Here is a 20,482-nt window from a genome sequence, read left to right as displayed (position 1 = left end):
AGCATCACGGAAGTCCAGTTTTTCAGGTTATGTCTGTCTATGTAACTAGTGGTCTGCCTGTCATTTTAGGACCTTAAATCATTAAAAAAATAACTTCTGACACTGACCAGAAAGACAAAAAAAAGGAAAGAAAAGATTATGTTTTCTGACAGTTAAAAAATAGCATAAAGAAATGTTTGGAAAAAAGGGCTACGAGGTTTATGTCTACATGTCTAGTTTCATTTATAAATTAAAAAAACAACACTTTATGATAGTGAATAAAATTGAATGCTATGTTAAAAAAACGTTTTTATATAATTTTTGTTTTGGTTTTGCTTAAATATTTTTATTTTATTCAATTTTATTTTATTTATTTTATTTTAGGTGACCGCCAGGTGGCAATAACGTTCCAACATGCACACTTGCTCGGAGTTTACCAGGATTCGAAGGACGTCTCCCATATATGGTCATTTTTACTATTTAAGGGCTGTCCGTGTGGCGCGTGCGCATTAGTCAATTAAATGTTAGCCAATGAACGAAAAGAGTGACCTAGTGCGGAAAAAGCGAACGGAGCAGTTGAGTCGTCTTCTCTCGAAACAGCAAATGTGGCGCCTGTAAGCCAGAACTTCAGTGTGTGACCTGTTTACAGACTCGGTTCATCGAAGTTCAAGTGAGTATCTCGACGTCTGTGGGAAGATGATAATAGTGAATTAGTTCTCGCGCCAAGTACTATTTGGAACTGTCACGAGCGGCAAAGGAAGCTAACACAAAACATGATGCAGTCTTAAGTATTTTGTATCTTTAATCTTCTGTTAATCTGCCTATGGGCTGTGTCAGATACCTATAGTTACCCTAGTAACGTTTCTTCTTCGTGGGATTTAACAAAAAAATGTGGTTCTTGGTCATCTGTCGGCATTGGTCGGTAACCGTTAAAAGTAACACCATCAAACAGCCAGAGACTAAGTTGGACTCGCTTTGAGTTTGAGAAAAATAACAATAGTTATATCAATTTCAAACAAATTTCCTTCTTTCTGCATGTCACAAAAACACACCACATCTTGTCAACATTTTTTGGAACCTACTAATCGTATTAATTGAACACAGTTTACTACAACCGGATGAACCGGGATCCAAACCGAAAATATCTTCCACTCTTATATCATTTTGGCAGGCATGTGCAGTCTGATGTTAAATGCGAACTGAGACTGGGACTATTGAATTAGATCATTTGCAAAAGTTACGAGACAATTTTCTTCTGTCTGACTCTTAATTGTCCTTTCTTGTTTTCTTTTGAAATATCTTGTAATTAACAGTTATGTTGGTGTGAACAATGAACAGTATAATAAGTCTATTTGTTATTAGTTGGTTGTCTGGATTCATAAATGCAATAGTGGGATTTCTGCTCCTGGACCTCAGTCTCTGTACATCAGGGCTGGACGTCACCTTCAACGTTTGTTTTTAACCAAGGTCGTGTGGAAGAAGGTTTCTTCTCACTGAGATACCTGGATCCAAAGATTGATGGGACTCCAAGGGTTTAGTTGAAGGTGCGCTGTCATGTCTAAAGTGAAATCCAGCTTTTTAACTCACTTTGGCTGCTTCAAATCATGAAATGTGACCCCCTTGCTGCTCTGGAAATGTTTTACTTGCTTCAGGACCTTCTCTGTGGACAGCCACCTGACTGATGTGCTGATGCAGCCCTGTGCATCCTAACAGAGCAAGAAGTCTCAATTTATATTTTTGATTTAAAGTTGATTAACTTTTCCTGTTTGTCAGTTTATCATTTTAATGGGAGACTGACCTCACGTTCATTATACTAACTATAAACCTGTCCCATAAGATGGTTACCTGTTTGATTTTGGTTTTATTGTAAACTATTGGTTTAGACAAAGGTTTTTTGGGGCTAAAGCAGGAAGTTAACAAGCAAAAGTCTTGAGTTTGGGTTAAAATCACTAGACAGTCAAAGGTTAATATCCAGAAAAAAGCGCTGTTTTTTCTTTGACCAGCAGGTGGCGCCTCTTCCATGATTAAATGTTGGTTCAGTATGAATTAAGTGGCCAAAAATATCAGATTTATTCGCACATCTGTGTCAGCTTGTTGCAGATTGATCACACCTCAGTGGGAAAGATCCTCTTCCCGTAAACATGATGTACTCAAGCATGTAATAACTAATGCACTTGCTTTTGTAGTGAAAATGTTTAATTATGTACTGTTTTTTTAGGGTTGAAATGTAAAGCAGATTTGGAACATTTTTGATAGTTTTTATATGATATTTCATGCATAACAGCTTTATATATGTGTAATTTGAAGATGTACTCTTTCTCGTGTACTGATGGTTATTTATTAACAAGTTGGCCCCTTTATAGACTTAATCATTGACTATTTAAGACCATTCGGTCTTTTTGTGACACTTATTAATGAATATTTTACTTAAAAAAATGTTATTCTACCCTGACAGTTTGCATCTTTGTACACTTCTTCTCGAGGAAGATTCCGTTTTTCTGGAGGCTTTTTAAGTGTAAGGAGGAGATTTGGAACTGTCATATATCCGGGCAGCATCTCTTCAGTGGATGTCATATACAGCTCTGCTTTCCTCCAATAGATTTAAACTGGGCGCTCTGACCGACAATAGAGGGCCCGGGAGTGGGAGGATCAGCTCGGGAGAGATCCTTCTGGCTTTGTTACGCCAGGGAAGCCATTTTGGAAATCTTCTTGTTATGTATTAGCAGTTTGCAGTCTTGTCGTTGCAAGTAAACTTTTCTTTCCTACAGAAACGGCTTGTAAAAAGAACCGGGTGCGCGTAAAATAAAAATCCTTTTGGGAATTGGGCCACGGGAAGCAGGAGGGAAGTTTGCGCACCTTCACCTTGCGTGCGTTTTGACGCGCGGATTTTGCTCCCTTTGGATTACGCTTTTAAAGAATATAACCTCCATGGATTCAAACCACGCGGGCAAGTTGACATGTTACCACGAGTAACCTCCAACTGAGACTGTATTTGTGTGGGGCAGGCCTGTGCGCTCACTTAAATATGTCCTTGCTGCGCTCCTTTACCAACAACTGTTTTGACAGCTAACGCAGTGTCGGGCCCTGTTTCCTTAAGTACTTTTCATAGATAATAGTCTGCTTGGTTATCACATCTTTAGGTGTATAATTATTGGCAAACGCGCGTGCATGTATGAAGTGATGAATGGACGTATTGAGCAGAAATAATAATGGCGCGTCGTTGATCAAGCTTGTAAGTTAGCGCTGCGTAACTGACGTTGTTGTCCAACACATCTACATCTAAATTTAGCTCTGGGCAGCACCGACGCGTTACAGCCTTCACATGTTCCCCACACCGACGACCACTCGTAGTCATAGTAAAGTAAATATGTTTTCCTTTAGCTTTAACGGCGTTATTCTGTAGGACTGTTTGGATTCGTTGTCAGGTCGCCGCTGTTTGCCGTGTCCGTCGCAGGTAGTTTGCGTAAAGGAGGCAGCAAAACATACGCGTAAAAGAGGTAAAAACACAGCAAAGGAAAGGTGTCTTTTTACCCCTTATTGTTCAGCCTGTTTCGTCTAGATGAGGCTGTCTGTCCATCGTGATCAGGTGCACTGGTTTGACATGTGGGGAGAAATAATCCTGGCGGATTTGAAGTAGTTCCCTTGGATTTGGGGTATTTGTTTCCCTTTATCCGTCTTTTCGGCTTGGAGAGTTTTTTTCCCATTTAATCAAGATTAGGTTATGTGTTGAGTTTTTGGAACTGGATTTTATGAACAGACTTTTAAGTTCTGCTGTTTTACTTCTATTATAGTCAAACGCTATGTTAATGCACCCTTTATGAATGTTCATTTGTTTATGTTTTGTTATTGAATAAGATTAGTCTTTTTGTAAATTTGGATGCAGACTGGAGCTGCAGGTGCAGTAGAAAAACTGTAGATATGAAGTCAACTTTGTACTGTTAAAATATACATTTATAAGTATTGATCTTTAGCTATCTTTGTTGGAAGATTGCTTGAATCTCTTGTTGGAAGTGTTGGCAAGTTGCAATAGCAAGCATATTGCAGCAACATGCTGTTTGCTCACTGTTCTCATAAAGGAGGTTTCTCTCAACTCTCAGACCGTTGCTTCCCGCCCATTCCTTCACAGCCTGCCCCACCCCTCTGCTCCTTTACAGTTTCATAATACCAAGCTTACTTGCAGTCACTGTAGGGACTTGCTGTCCTGCTGTGTGGTCTGCTTAGTCCAAATAGAAAGAAGATTGCCTTTTTTTTCTCTCCTGTCTCCTTTTTCTATCATCCAAAGCCTGTTGACTGCCAAGAGAAGAAGAAATCAGCTTTTTTTAAACTGTTTTTGCTGGTGTTTTAGTCTACGTTGACCAGAAGCAGCATGCAGGACGAGGTTGGCTAACTCTCATTCACAGTAGCGTTGTTGTGTTTTGAATAGAGGGGATGTCCAGAAGCTCCCATTAGGATCTGCCTGCAGTGGACGTCCATGGTGACTTCCTTTATCACTGGTGTATGAGTTAATGTGGGCAGAGTCAAAGAATTAGCTAGATTTATTTGCAATGTGCAGGTAAATTTCTCACCAGTTGTTAAACATGTGAGAACTTGCATTGATTGGCAGAACAGCCACACTAAGAGACAGGCTGAACCAAGCAGGGAAGATGTTTTTTGTTTTTCTCCTGAAGTCTCAGCTGTGATTTTAAAAAGAACTGTGCCTTACGTCCTCACTTTTTCAGTTTAAACAAAGAAGAAATACCATGGATTTTTCCCAGCTTCACACATACACGCCTCCACAGTGTGCCCCGGAAAATACTGGCTATACATACTCTCTCAGGTGAGACCCTAGTGCCGGTGCTGCAGAACGCTGGCAGCATCAAATATGTCTATCAATGACATGAGGTATACTATTCAACTTGAAATTGAGCAATGCCCTTTCTGTTTCCTGCTTATTAATTTTTGAGGTGTGGCAGAAATAACAATTGTCTTTCAATAGAGGTATGTGCTGGTGGTTTAGATGAGTCAGTTTCGTTGTGACTTCAGTTGGGGGCGTTTTTCTCCCATCAGAAATTGGGAAACATTGCACAAAACACTAGGCCTATTACCAGGTTTCATATTTACATATCCCCTTTTTTCCATTTTATGAAAATGATGGCGCCTGTTTGGATTTAGCGTCCCTCCCCATCTCTCAATCATGCTTATGATGGATGCTAGATTTCTTTCTCTTCATCAGAGCACACACACTCTTAACCTAGTCAACTCTTCCTCAGAAAGGTCTGTGCATGTAGAAGAATGCAGTATTTTTCAGAAATGTCAACTTCATGCCAACAGCTAAGAGACTACAAAAAGGTATTTAGGGTTGGGTTGGGATTTATATCACTGCGCTTTGTTCAACTTTTAACCTAAGAGTAAGAGTGATTGACAGTTGAGGTATAGCAGATCTCATGGGAAAAATATGAAAGCTATTTTTCTTTCTTTTTTTAATAAGAAGACCAAAAAAAGTTTGGGCTTGGTTATGGATTTATATTGTGTGCTCTTTTCTACCAACTGGCAAAGCTGGACTGCAGTTTCTGCTGGACTTACTGCAGTGTGGGAAAGTCAATATGCTTAAATCCAGCTTATTTTTTCCCCTTTTTCTGCTTTTATTATTTTCTTTATGTAATAGTTGACTGTATCAACTTTAAATGTTGACGCTTTAGAATGGTTTTACATCTTAAAAGATTCATTCAAAGCATATAAACAATTAAATAATGGGGGGAGGGGTGTTTCTAATTTTTTTCTAGTTTTAGTGCCAATTCTTGTAAAGTTGAGTTCTGGTTCATTTTTTTTTTCTCTTTTGGGTCATCTTTTGAACAAATGGAGAAAAGCTAGTTTCACCCCCGACTGGAATCTGTTTGGTGACTGAAGTGCTGGAACAAGCTAAGCTTGTTCCCTTGAATGCAGTCAGCTGAGAAGCTATTAATGAACCACACTGCCACAAGTGTCCCCCTGATCTCAGGATTAGACTAACAGTTTATGCCTCTTTACTGTTAAAGAAGTCCAAGGTTTCACTGGTTAGCGTCTGTAAGAGGCTGCGGGAACCAACCAGGTAAACTAAACCAAAAGCAGTTTCACATCTGTGCTTGCTTTTGAGCTGTAGAACGGCTGCTCAAAACCTGTTGAGAGCTTCGGCTGAAGGGTTTTGGCGCACGCGTGTGTGTGTAGTGTGTGGTTTACAGTTCAAACCGTCCAGGATGGATGGGGTCAGGTGACAGAAGCGGTTGGTCCATCTGTTGTCAAATCTCAAAGGGACAGAGGCAAGTTTTGTAGCACAGAACGTCAGCACAGTCAAAGTGTGAGAGGACAGGCGTCCATTAGGAGAGAGAAACTACAAGAATCTTGTGCTTAGTTCATTTAGAAAATGTAAAAATACAGCGAGGACAAGCTTAGTCTGAAAAGGAATTGCTTTAAAGACTTTAGTGAGAGTTGTCTTTGAATGCATACAGATGTGTTTTACAGTCTGAGATGATCACACTCTGCAGCCTTTACAATATTAAACTACCACAAATAGTAAGTCTTTGCAAAAGCTTTTGCAAGCTTGATGTAATTTCAAGCTTCTTTTTTTTTCGATCTTGTATATCTGATTTTCTTGTGTAATACAGTAAGCATCAAATGGGTTTTATAGAAAATAAAACCCATTTACAAACATTTGACAAACATTTACAAACATTTAAAACAAAACCCATGTACATTTTACTGTTTTAATTATCAGAATGTGAGGATTTCATATCAAGAAAAAGATGTTTGATGCACCCAGATACTGGTGTGTGTATTGGGTCGCACACAGCTTTCATATTTTATGATGTTAGAAGTAGGTCAGTGGGGCTTCAGATGCATGTCATCTTGTTTTTTTCTTCCATCATTTGTGATAGCTTGATTTTTATGACTGTAACCTGTAGTACAGACAAGTGCTATTCAATTCTATAAAGGTGTAGTATATGCAGGGAAGTAATTTATATAATGCTGATGCAGAGAAGCCCTTATGTATAGTAAAATACGTTTTTTTCGATCCGATAAATTAATAATGAATGCGTTTTGATTTCTCCATGCAGACTGATGCAGCTGAGGCTGATGCAGCTGGACAGTTGTTGCTTCCTCTGCAGTCGCAGTTGTTGTTGCATGTGCTCGATGTGTCTCAACACCTGCGCCACCAGCCAAATAACTAACAAATGACAGCAGCTTGAGTTTAGAAAGACGACTTTTGCCATACTTATTTCTTTCAGCCTTTCTTAAGAACTTTTAAACTCGTCCCTGTCGAGTCATATAAGTTTAAACTGTCGACTTTTATACATCACTTTGATGTTTGGCCCTTGGATTTTTTTATTTTACAGTCTTTGGAGATGATTTTGCTCTTGTTCAGCTAATAATCAGTTCTGTTTTTTTTTTTTTTAGACGAGGGTCCTGTTTGAACTTGTCCCCATGGCAACGGAGAAAACCTTTAATGGCACTCTGTAGTACTTTGTGTTGGTGAATGAAGGATATCGCCCTGAAGGGAAATGCTGTCTGAGAGGCAAAATGAGATTATGCTGGAAGAATCTTAATATTGATGAGTCAACTTTTTCAAGTTTTTCTTCCTCTGTAGAACTGAGTAAATATGCTTTATCGCTTAAGGGCAAAATGTGCTAAGAATGTTGAAAGGAGACAAGAAGTAGCAAGAAAAGCACAGCTGAATGAGAGCATAGTACGGTAATGAGCCCCCCACTTTATTAATAACTGTACTTCAGCAAGACTAAAGCAGAAAACACTTCATTAAATACAGTGTTGTTGCACTAAAGTGCCTCAAGAGGACCTCTAAAACTACACCTTCTGTTCTGTTCTTCTGTTCTTCAGAAATGACTTGCATTTGAAAAATTTGAACCGGCTTGTTGTCACAGTAAATTTGATAAAAGCTCCAATCTATGCAGCGATGAAAAGGTAACCAAATTGGTGTGATTTTAAATTTGAGAAATATTTGCAACATTATAAGGCTTATTCATCATTCATTTCTGCGCTTAAAGCCCAAACCTCCTCCTTCTGTTTCTAGGAGATCTAGGATGATTAATAGGTGACAATAGATCCAGACAGAGCTTGCAGCTCCTCTGTTTTCTGACGCATGACACACCTTCAAAAAGTTACAACATCTGCACTTTCCTGAAAGCTCCAAAATATTGGGCAAAGAAGAAATGTTAAAACTGTCTCACACTTACCATAACCTTTTGGTTATTAAATTGTGAAAATATTTACAATCAGTGACTTGGAAAACGTTTGGCCTTAAAACACCCGTCCTCTGCTGTGTGAATTTAAGGTTAAATACGCTGACAAAATGTAGAGCAGAGCTTTTGCAACCACATTCTAAATTTTAATGCTGAGATTTACAACCCACATGTTTCCCATAACCTCCGTTTAAAATGTGTTTGTGCTCGCCTCCATGAATAGTAGTCAGAATGTGGAGAAAGTGAGTTCCTAATTAAACTCACTGCTGTAGACTGAAAGCTTACAGCTTATTTTAAACTAAGATAAATACAAACATGTTTTTCTACTTAAAAATACATTTCTTGCACTGCCTTAATAAAATAAAGATTTTTTTTAAATTGTGATATTTTGAATGTTTTCTTATTGCTTCAACGGTTTTGGATTCAAATGATATTGCAGCCAGAATTCAAGCTTTCATTCATTCTGAAAATAGTTGGTTGATGAACTGATGAGGCTTTAAAAAAAATCATTTGTAAGATACAAGACATGGCAGATTCATTTTAGATTTGTCATGGCTGCTGGCTACACCGACAAACTGTCTTGTTCTATTTCCTAAATTCCCGCCCTTCCCTGTGTGTACACAGGAGATTTGGCTCAGGATCTAACTTAAAAGCTTGGAAAGATTTTTTATTTGCTTTTTGCTGTAGGCCAGATTTACTGGATTAACTGCTTATGCCGCTCATTTGGCAATAACACGTTTGCAAATAAGTTTGAAAAGTCTTTTTCTGTTTTGAATTTGTCTTTACATTCTTTTTTTTAAAGTTATTTAATTTCAAGATTTTGCTTTTTAATCACAATACAAACCTGTGAAACATTCACAGAAGAGCATTCGATTTCCAAATGATGAGCTGTTTACCCCTTTAATCTGAAGTTCATTTATCCCTTTAGTTTTAGTTTTTCAACGCAAAGGAAAGTCATAGAATAATATTTAACCTTCGAAGACTAAAGTGTTACCAATATGATACAGAATTATTACAAAGCTACAAAACAAAACCTGAACAGACACAATCTGTCCACCTTTTATTTTTGAAGTTGGCAAAACTAAAAGAAAATTAATGTTTTTTGTCCTTACAGTATCAATATTTTATTATTTATATTCATAACCTAATATTTTTAAGATGACCAGTCCTATAAAATTAAGTTTTAAAGAACTGGAAAAAATGATCAAATTTAATGGGATGACTTCTGCTAAATATAAAAATGATGCAAACTGACTGATCTGTTTGAACTTCTTTGGTCCTGACTACTCCACAAAAGCTTTGCATAGCGTTTTCCTCTTTCATGGCTTCCTATTGCTCTTTTTTTGTCATTTTGTTCTAAAACCTAAATATTTTTGCCTTTGCTGGAAGCTGGATCTACTTTTGCTGTTTCTACTAAGCTTTTTGATGCTGATGAGCATTTCTTCCAGTCAAATAATCAGGGCTTGGCAAGTCTGAAAGAGGGATTATAATGATCAGAATCTGCGTGCTTCTTCCTGCAGCACAGAATCCCTGTGCACCAGGGGTACTTTGAGTCTGCCCTGTAGTTCCTCTAGATCCTGTATTCTGTTACTGTGCAATCTTATGTTAATAAACTAGGATTGTGTTGAAGTCAGCACTCGTGAGCCCACGACGGTTAATTAAGCTCAAATTTATAGAGCATGCTCAGTACAGACTGTCTGCGTGCCCACAGTGTTCAAAATCATAAAGAGAAAAAAAACACAAGTTACCCAGGATTGACTCGTAACATTGTAAAAACATTCAATTTATCGAATTTAAGAATTTAAATATTTGACTGGGAAAAAAAAACAAACTACAAATACAGTTTTTGGTTATCCTTTTTTCAAACTGCATCAAATGAATCTAGTGTTTTTTAGCTGGTTGCCAAGAGTTTATGAAAGTTTGTTTCGAAATAGTTTTTTTCTTTATTAAGGTCAATTAAAAGTGCCTTTGATTAGACTTTCTATGTTTCCCAAAAAGATCAACTTTAGAGCACAACAAGAATGGAGTCACCATGTGCATTGTGTAGAAGAGCCAGTTGGCTGAGCAGACAGTAGACTTGCTGGGAAACAAAAGCACATAATTGGCTCTCACTGGGAGGGTGTAATCCATTGGAACCACAGGGAGGGTGAGGGAGAAACCTGCACAATGCAAATACGTGCACATTCGCACACATTGCAATGTGGTCCTGAGACTTTGGCCCCACTATTCAGAGTCACCAACTTGGAACTGCGTGACTGGGCCATAAATCTGACAGCTCTTGCATAAAAAGAAAAAGTAAAATTACAGAAAGAGGTTTGTTTTGGTCTCACCAGGTTCATTTCACCGTTTACTTTTCACTTTTCTGAACATGCCGGAATGAAGAAAATTCATACTTTAGCGTTTAACAGTGTCTGCTTTCAGCGTTGACTCAGTCTGGTGGGTGTGCCCCATTGAGTGAGTCATGGTGTGTTTCCACTTACTGTTGGCTCAACATTTTTTTTCCATTCAATCCCCTAACATGCAGATGTTTACTTTCCTATCTGTCCAGTTTACTTTAGGGGAAGCTCTGAGCCTTTTGTCAAACTCTTTGAGATATTCGTTTCCGGTCACAAACTTCTGCTGCAAAGAACAATCGTTTAACGGCTTAATGGAAAAAAAGGAGTTTTTATCTGAGGGTGGGAAGCATTTCTGTGATTCCCCCCCTCCCCTTTTGTTGTTTAAGAATAAAGTTGTAATATCTTTAAATTAATCCTAGGACATCTTAACGTGATCCAAAGAACATCAACAAGGAAAAAAAATCATTTGTTTAAAGTCACCAAGTTAAATATAGAAACTACAGGAAGTGCAGGTCTAGAACAAACATAGCACCAGCTGGAGCAAATATAGGAAGTGGATTTCTGTTTCTCTTTTTAATTTTTAAAATCTTGACTTTTATCTAACTTTTCTGCTTGTGCTTCTTCTTCCTCCTCTTCCTCCTCTTTTTTTGTGTCAGTTCCAGCTACTCCACTGCAGCATTAGAGTTTGAAAAGGAGCACCAGATTGCTCCTGTGTACGAGTCGCCCAGAATGTCACGGCGGAGCCTGCGCCTGCAGAGCGGCGCCACTCACTATGGCAACGAGGGCCTGGCTGATCACTGCCATAACCAGAACAGCAGCTACAACAGCACCAGCAAAGAGATGCGGTACGTCTATGATTAAATACTCGACAATTGTAGCTCAGCCTATCTAAGTAAATCTTTGTGTTGATGACTAATTACTCTACTAGCTGCTTGGGACAAAATATAACATCTGCATACATCTGCATATAGGAGGGCTAATGCTTATACTCACTTCCTATCTTTGCGTTTTCAGGACGCTTCGGAGCCGAAAGCAGCAGCAACAATCTTTGTCCAGCTCGATGTCTTTATCTTTGAGCCAAGTGGCCACACCCCGGCAAACCCTATCCTTCTCAGCTGTCAGCACCCCGATTGATGGAAGCAGCAGCAGAGTTCAGGAGAGCAGCACAGAGTTTGAAGCATCTCAGCTCACATCTGTTTATAGCAGATCTCACACGAGGAAACAGACTGTCTCCACTATCAGCACCACCACTACAGTGGATTTATGCAGGGGTCAGTGAAGAAGGACACATTACTCACAAAAGACCTGCCTTTCTTTTCAAGCATTGTCATCTTTTTGAAAAATTCACAAGATTATTTAATAGATCATTTGATGAGTTTCATTTATTTCTTGAGCCTTTCTCATGAATAATATTCATCTATTTGAATCATTTTTAGTTAACTGAGTTTTGAAACTCAACCTGCCATATTTGTCACAAATCCTGGCTATAAACAACTCTCTAACTACCAAGAGTTATAATTTGTAGTCTACTAATTATAAGCTGTAAGTAAAATCATAAATAGTACAAAGAAATGTTTTAATACTGAGCCTAATGGGGTTCTTACCATATCAACAGCTCTAAAGTTGTCTAAGTTACATTGTTTTTTACCATTTTAGTTGAAAAAACTACTTTCAGTTTTCACAAGTGTGCATTGCATGTATATATTTTTTTATTAATTCATTTAATAATACGTTTTAATAGTTTTAGCTAAACAATAAGCTGAACTCAAAGCTTCTGCTTTATTTTTACTTTGCCAAAATATACTTTTCCAGAGCAAAGATAGAATTTGCATTAGAGCAACCGCATTGTAATAAACTACTTTTGTTGTCGCGTCTTTCTTCTGTAGGTCAGAGCTCAGCTCAAAAATCAAACGTCAACGGCAAAGCCAGCGCGTCGAAATCCCACATGGCACTCAGCAACGGATACATCTGCAACAACTGCTCTTTACACGCTCAGAAAACAGACGCTTGCATGTCAAATTCGTCATGCCAGGCTCAAGAAGTCTCCACTGAAGCCCTCTCCTCCACATCCTCGCCCTTCACCAGTGTGTACACCAGAGACAGGAGTCGAAAAAATAAGACCGGTGAGGAGGCGGAGTTAGGCTATAACACACATACTTTCTTTTCTGCCTTTTTCCTGACTTCATTATACGGTTCAAGCTCGGAAGTTAACAAGAATGTAAAGTCAACACTGTCTTTCTGCAGGTGTCCTGATGTCAGTGTCCAACACATGTATGCACTACAGCAAACAAGCCCTGACCCCCGTAGTATCCTTAGTCACTCTTCTCCTCAGTAGTGTGGTTCAGCTGGGATCAAAGGCTGTAAGCCTGTCAGGAAAAGGTACCCAGAGAAACTTTCTCTACTCCTCCTTTCATTTTACTCCCTCATCGTCCACCCTTTGTGGTGTAGCTCAGTCCTGCTCATTGGACACTTCATCTATATCCTCATTTTTCATATTATTCTCCCATGTTTTGTTGTGTTTTATGTACAGTTTTTTTTTCTTTTGTAAAATTTTTCTTCACGGACTATTTTCTTTCTTTTCTTCGCTTTGGCCCACCTTTTGAGATTTGGTTTAAATGTTTTTTGATGTGAGCCGTGTGTCTGTTTTTGTAACATAAATGTACATTTTGACCAAGAGTGAACTTATTTGTCACCAGGTATTCTCACAGCCTTTTTGGACTCAGTGAGACGAGCGTCATCTTCCAGTTTGTCCAAAATGTGGATATTTAGGTCAAACATTCTCCGCAGGATGATGGGCTCCTCGGAAAAACGCTATGAAGAATCAGGTACTTGATGTTGCCGGCTCTGCAGCTGCTCTCCTGCTAATGATATTAGCTTCCTTCTCGGGAAGTCACTCCTTTATTTAGTGAGATGAAACCTCATCCAAACTGAGAATCTCATCCTTTACTTCTCTCGTCACATGCTTGTATCTGACTTTCACACTCTTCCACCCCTCTCTTTAGGAGGAAATGCTGTAAAAACAAAACTAAGCAGACCAACTGTTTTCTGATTGACAACATTCTTTTCATTTTTCGTTCAAACTAGCTTTAGAGCAGGTATCCTTAAAGGACAACAAGACAGTGATGAAGTTCTATAGTGATCTACATTTGTATGTTTGTACGATTGAGCCTCAGATTTCAACAATCCTAAAAAAGGCTGCCTTATTAAGCTTTATTAAACTATGCTTTTAAATTTGCTTTGATTCAGTTTTACTCTCCAGGACGCAGCAGCTGTTGTGATTTAATATAAAAATTAACTTTTCTTCTTTTTATGAATGTTCTTCTGTCTCTTTGATCCTGTTTTCCTGTATGAAAAGGTGTTAAATGTTCAAAGAAAATCTGTTTGTGTGTTGCAGCACATTCTTCTTTTTCTGGAAGCATAAATGTAAACGATCAGGCGACGGACGATTTATCGCATCTGAATCTCAACGGCTCCCAGTGTAAGCTCCAACACACACACACACACCTAACACACACACTATGGGTTCTGACCGTTTGTTTTTCCAAGTGCGCTCGTGACTGACGGAGTCAATGATATGCGTGACCTCTGTCAGAGCCACAGAGCAGAGGTTGTGTGAACCTCTTTACCTCGTCAACAGCCTCTTGACTGTGGTGACCTGCAGAAGCGTCTTTAAATCTAGAGACTACTCCAGATCTACTTTAGGATTCACTTCAACCTCCAAAAGAGCCTCATTAATCCCAATTCTAAGTGACATTTCCATCCTAACATCTCTGTATGGCTTTAGGTACGCAGTGGAAATACGGCTTTGAACTTTTATGGCTTGAACAATTATGGCTTTATTGAAGAGTTTTCTGTTCAGTTTGATCAATTACTGCAACTTTGTTCACCTCTCTTTTTATTTTTTCCCCCTTTTCTTATCTTGGTATCTGTCGTGCTGTTCTGAACAGGCAATGACGGTACAGGGAAGCATTATTCTGCAGCCAACACTGTCCTCCTCACAGAGCGTTCCAGGTCCAAAGGTGTGGTGGGAGCATTGTGGAGTGTCCTTCTTTTTACAGGTTAAACAACACTTAGTTATCTTTGTATGAAAAAATACATTGAAATATCTTTTTTTTATGCTAAAAAGTGAAATTCAAGTAAACAGTCTAACAGATTTAGATTTTCTTCATTAACTTTGTCTTCCAGGTTACTGTCTCCTGCTGCCAGGTTACTTTGTGGTGAAAGCTAGCAGCGCATTGGCTTCAGGGTTTTACTCAGGAGCAAAGAATCTGCTTTCATGTTTGTGGCTTCTCATGACAACCCCAGGTGAGTATCACGCACTTAAAATATTCACCCTCACTTTAGTGAGGACATTTTGAACAGCATTGTTTTTATTTAAAATTTTTTCTCCATGCACTCAGTGAAAGCAAGCAAAGGTTTGCTTTGGTTCCTTGGGCAAGGATGGTACCAGCTGGTGTCTCTGATGTCTCTCCTCAACATCTTCTTTCTGACACAGTAAGCATCTGTTTAGTTCAAAATATTTCAGCACAAACAGAAATTATTTTTAGCTTTATCATGTTTGTCTCAAATCAAACAGTTTTTTCCAAATCTAAAGGGTTTTAAATAAGTTTTAATAGTCGGACCATAAAAATAAATATTTGATATTTTGCTGTTTAATTTCTAAAAGTAAATCCAGAATGAAGAGAGCAGATGGACAGGATAAAGCATTTTCTTTGACCAGCTGTGTTTTTTACTGAATGTGTTTTTTTATTTTGGTCTGTCAGATGTGTTCCCAGACTCTGGAAGCTCCTGTGGTTTCTTTTACCCTTTTTACTGCTCCTTGGTGAGTGTCTTTTTTTGGGTTTTTTTTTTTACCTTCAGAGATGTAACCCATTTTAATTCAGTGAGCACATGGTGAAAAATCTCTCTGTATAGAAGCAGTGAGTGTCCTAAGCCTCCCCAGAGTCTGCTGCAAAGCCAGCTGCAGATTTGGGTCAAGTTCCTCAGAGCTTTGCCGTAGTTCAGACCTGCTCTGACAAAAACAAACCAAATAAAAGTTGATCTCATATAGAAGCTAGTAAATACATCTATTAATACCAATGAAATGTGATTATAGTCAGATTTAATACTATTTTAGGTATATCAATGCATTATTTCATATAGCGAAGTTGATAAGATTAAATGGTTAAGACCTTGCTTTCTGAGTTGTTTGGTTGGAGTTTAAACCTAAAACCTGAACCTTCTTTGTAGTTTTGTGGTTGTGGGGTCCGTCCGCTGCCACTCTGTTCGCCTACCTTCCAGCCATAAACCTGACCGAGTGGAACCTTGCATCTGCATTCTCCTTTTCCAACTTTAAGAAGATCCCAGCTTCGGTCCCTGTAACTGAGCCTCCAATGAAGCAGGCTCCAGTCGCCCCGGTCTCACAGGCTACGGTAACTATTACTGATGCTGTGATGAAGAAAAGTTAACAAGTCTTTTGTTTGAAATCCCAAAACGTGTGTGTTTCTGTCTACATCTCCACCCTCAGCCGGTTCTCCCCCCTTCTACGACCTTGAATGTGGATTTAAAGCGTCTTGAAGATGTGGAGCGTCAACTGGCACTGTTGTGGGAGCGAGTTAAGCAGGAAGACGAGCAGCAGGACCAGCGTCACCAGGACATCTTTAGCCTCTACAGCAAACTGAAGGAGCAGCTGCACATGCAGACCAACAGGGAGAGCCTGGGAGTGTGGGTGTCCTCACTCCTGGAGGAGCGACTCAGTTCGCTGAGAGAGAAACTAGAGCAGGAGAACACACAAAGAACACAGGTAGGAGGATGAAGAGAACAGCGTGACGGGTTTACAGGTTGACCCCTTAGACTTTTAGCATTCTTAAAGCCCGTGGAATCTTGTTGTTCTGTGCAGAATGAAGAGCAGCAGGAACAACGACAGGAGAGTCAGGCTGTCCGGCTTGCTGAATTAGAATTGCTGCTCAAAGCTTTGTCTGGTAAAACGGAGGTGAGAAAGATGGATTTTCTGTATTGGAACACTTTAATTTATGTCTTCAGAATATAGGAAATAAATGTAATGGCTGATTCACAAGATATGTAGTTTTCTTTTCTATAAATAGCCAACTTTCAAATTTGTTCGGTATATTTCATAAACAGTTATATACAGTAACCAAATTTTAAATATAAATAATAAATTATTAGCCTAAGTGATGAATGAACGAGAATCAAAAAAGCAACAGCTTTAAGGACTAAGAAAATTGATGAAGAGAGCTGAAAGCATTCACATAAAAACAACCGAGAGCAGCTAAGAGCTCAGTTTGACGTAAGTGTGCCAAAAAACTTTTGCGTTGCCTCAAAAAGAAGTTTTCCATTTCAGAAGCAGACTGCTTTTCTCAAGAAAAGTGTCATATCAACAGCAGCTGTCTCTGTGATGAAGGTTGAACGCTGTTTTTCTTGGTTTGACACTTGTTTGTGTGTGTATTACAGGAAATGCAACAGAAGCAGCAGCAGTATGAGCACTGGAAGGAAGAGAAGGAGAAAGAGGTTGTCACACCAGCAGCAGCAGAGACACCTGTGAGGTACAGAAGCTGAGACCAATGCTTTCACCTTTAAATCTAAACGTGGACGTCTGCCGCTTCTATGATCTGACATGTTGTTTGTGTCTTCCCTCAGCGCGGGTGTGCAGCAGGAGGACCATGATGCTCTGCTGGTGGAGGTGCAGAGACTTGAGGCGGAGCTGGTTAAAATCAGACAGGAGTTACAAACAGTTGTTGGATGTAAGGGGAAGTGCGGGCAACTGGACACACTGCAGGAGACGGTTAGTTGGGCCTTTTAGTCCGCTCCGTGTACCATCACTGAAATCCACTTTTGATTTGATAACAACCAGCATCTGTAAATGACTTTATTTCTGCTTTATCCGCTTCAGATATCTGCACAGGTGTCGTCGCAGGTGCGCAGAGAGCTGCAGGCGCTTTTCTTTGGCGCCGGTGGATCAGAGGACCAGCAGGGCGAGGTACCAGAGTCCCTGATCAGCTGGCTGTCCCAACGCTACGTCGGCACACCCGACCTGCAGGCGGCGCTGGCCTCACTAGAACTGAGCATCCTGAAGAATGTATCGCAACAGCTGGAGCTCAGCCGAGCCCAGACTCTGACTGAAGCGGAGTCCAAAACCCAAAACATGGTTCAGACAATCACTGGGACTGTCCAACACACGTCCTCATCGGAGGGACTGACGGAGGAGGTAACGTTTATATACTCGTTATTATAACTGTTTTTTATGTCAACAGCGTAATTGTCATTTTTAGCTATAAAGTAATGGAAGTTTTTTTTTTTTTTAACTCAGCAAGTGAAGCTGATTGTCCAGAATGCTCTGAAGCTGTTCTCCCAGGACAGAACAGGCCAGGTGGATTACGCCCTGGAGTCTGGAGGTAGGAAGAAAGTCATCTGGTCATCAGCCCTAATTCAGGTCACTAGTGCTTTAAAGTGATTACCAAGTTAGATGTTGCATAACATCTCAGTGTATGTGTAATGCAATAAGGGTTCAGGCATAAGCAGGCTGGAGGACAACAGGGTATTACCTGATATAGCTCCCTGCTCCATTGTCCAGATACTTCCTTCTGTCTGTTGACCAGACTGATGCGGATTTTCCCAGCTGTGCTCAAAATATGTTATTGCTTCTCTAACATTTGGGTTTGAATTGCATTTCACCAACATGGTCAGCAAAAAATAAGGGGGTAATGCTCACACTGACAGCAGTAGCATCACTCTTTGAGTTTCTGTGCACATTCAGGTGGCAGCATCCTCAGCACTCGCTGCTCTGAGACATACGAGACCAAGACAGCCCTCATGAGTCTGTTTGGCCTGCCGCTCTGGTACTTCTCACAGTCTCCACGTGTTGTCATTCAGGTGAGAAACCTCAAAGGGATTTATTTTATCCAATAGTTAGAGGAGCTGCCGAAAAAAATAGAACTAACGTTTTTTTTGGCTTCCCATCTTTTTAACAGCCGGATGTGTATCCTGGTAACTGCTGGGCATTTAAAGGCTCTCAAGGTTATCTGGTGATCAGGCTCTCCCTAAGAATCCTACCAACATCCTTCTGTTTGGAGCACATTCCTAAATCTCTGTCACCTACTGGAAACATAACCAGTGCTCCACGCAACTTCACTGTCTTTGTAAGCGATGCTGGCAAATATTCATATAAGGGAGTTTTTTTTCTAATTCAAGCACGAGTCTGTTATAGTTATGATGTGCATTTTTATACGTAGGGTCTAGATGATGAGTACCAAGATAAAGGAAAGCTGCTCGGCCACTACACTTATGAGGAGAACGGGGAGGCATTACAGATCTTCCCTGTAAAGGTAAGTGGCATTATCACTATAGACGAATCTCTTGACAGGCGTTAAGAGACACTTCCTGTTTGTTTGGTCTGTTTTTAGGAGGAGAATGACAAGACTTTCCAGATTATCGAGGTGCGTGTGCTGTCCAACTGGGGTCACCCTGAATACACCTGCCTGTACCGCTTCAGAGTCCATGGAGAGCCACGGCCCGAGTGATGCAGACATCACCAAGCACATCAACAAACAACGTTAAACCGTCTCTGTACATAACACTCACTGTTTCTTCAAAGCCAGGGGGATTCTGGAGTGTTTGTGCGTGGCACACAGAGGTTGTGGATACTTGAAGGGATGTGCCCAGAGTGACTTGGGGAGGTGAAGCGCTGGAGTGTCGAGGAATATGTGGAGAAACAGAACGTCGGACGAACCTCCCAGCCCCCTTTCATTGCACTGAAGCTGCTCTTGAGGACACTAAGTTTGCCTGAGCTGACAAATCCAGCCCTTCAATTCATGCAGGATGGTGGGTTTGGGTTCACAGTCTCCTTTTCTTTCTTCACATGCTGTTAGCATCCCTACATTTTCTGTTTATTTGCATTTTCTCAATAAGAGATCTCCTTTAGGAAAAAGACTTTTAGCCCTTTTCCTGAGATTCTGTCCAGTCAGGTGAACTCACCACAGATATGTTGGCTTCACTACATAATGAGCTCAATTTCATGCTTTCTTACATCCATAATAGGCTTTTTCAGAACTGAACATGATGCCTTTGGACAAGCTCTGAATGTCAGCTCAAGTGGAGCTACGATGCAAGTTTCCTTTAATCATATGACAACACTAAAACCACTGACCTAAGCTCTTTTTGATTAGTCCTGAGTCTTCATGTGTACATTACATGGAATCTATGTCTAATGATGGCTAGACTCAAGAAATAATGCAAACATGTGACTCCTCAAGAAGCATTTACCACTATGCTCAGTAACTTTTGCATCGTGGTTGTAAAAGGTTTTCCTTCCTGGATCTTAAAAAATGCATTTCTTCTGTAGACAACCGTGAGCTTTTATTCCTTTCTATTTCTTTATTTTTTTTTGTCAGAAAATGTCCTTTTTCTCGCATCAGCTCACAACTCTAAAACTTTTGAAGGAATGTAATCTGTACATTTTACTGTTGATAGTTGGTCCTTTATATTAAAAACTTTTATCAGTGTTGCTTTCAAAAAATAGTTTTAAAAGTCATTATTTTTATTGTATTATTTCTACTGTTACTTATGGTTTTCCTTTCTTTTTGATTAGTTGCGGATTTTTGGATTGAAAGGATGCACTGCAAGAAATTGTCAAAAGGTTTATGGGCAAGGTCTTTATAATTTGTTTAAAAATGGGGTATATTTGCATCTATGAGTAAGTCTAAAATGTTATTTGTAAAAAAGGTTTTCTTCAATATTTTATTTATTAAAAAGTTTATTAGTGGCTGCAAAGTCTTGAGTAACTGCAATGTATATTTTTGTCAAAAGGTGTTCAGTGCATTTTGAAATCTTTTTTGTTAATTTTTTTTTTAGATAAATTGCTATTTTTGTTCATTATATTTTGTCATGAGATGACTTAACCTGCTTTGGAATATAATTCAATAAACCCATTTCCAGAAAAAACTTTGTTTTTTGTTGAGTTTT

General features: G+C 39.5%; 1 protein-coding gene across 14 annotated transcripts; it reads left to right on the top strand.

Moving 5' to 3' along the window:
• The first annotated feature begins 415 nt into the window (after positions 1-415).
• sun1b (Sad1 and UNC84 domain containing 1b) lies at positions 416-20,290 on the top strand. Of its 14 annotated transcripts, none has more exons than XM_078951596.1 (23): positions 2,448-2,926; positions 4,698-4,795; positions 11,182-11,370; positions 11,540-11,796; positions 12,412-12,648; positions 12,770-12,904; positions 13,222-13,350; positions 13,920-14,003; positions 14,473-14,583; positions 14,711-14,830; positions 14,926-15,019; positions 15,289-15,347; positions 15,755-15,936; positions 16,032-16,307; positions 16,404-16,496; positions 16,976-17,067; positions 17,162-17,306; positions 17,415-17,729; positions 17,832-17,916; positions 18,279-18,394; positions 18,493-18,660; positions 18,754-18,846; positions 18,925-20,290. In XM_078951596.1, the coding sequence occupies exons 2-23, from the start codon at positions 4,719-4,721 to the stop codon at positions 19,039-19,041; spliced, it is 3,174 nt and encodes a 1,057-aa protein (XP_078807722.1). In that variant the 5' UTR covers positions 2,448-2,926; positions 4,698-4,718; the 3' UTR covers positions 19,042-20,290. The 14 variants fall into 14 exon arrangements, with proteins under 14 accessions (XP_078807727.1, XP_078807724.1, XP_078807732.1 ...); XM_078951593.1 differs by having other exon boundaries at positions 14,926-15,021; positions 15,282-15,347; XM_020705310.3 differs by having other exon boundaries at positions 2,666-4,357.
• The last annotated feature ends 192 nt before the right edge of the window (positions 20,291-20,482 follow it).

The sequence above is a fragment of the Oryzias latipes genome, chromosome 8, assembly GCF_053564925.1.
Source record: "Oryzias latipes strain Hd-rR chromosome 8, Olatipes_Hd-rR_3.1".
NCBI classification, from domain to species: domain Eukaryota; kingdom Metazoa; phylum Chordata; class Actinopteri; order Beloniformes; family Adrianichthyidae; genus Oryzias; species Oryzias latipes.
Note: the sequence above shows the minus strand (reverse complement) of the source record. Positions and strands in the feature narration are given on the sequence as shown.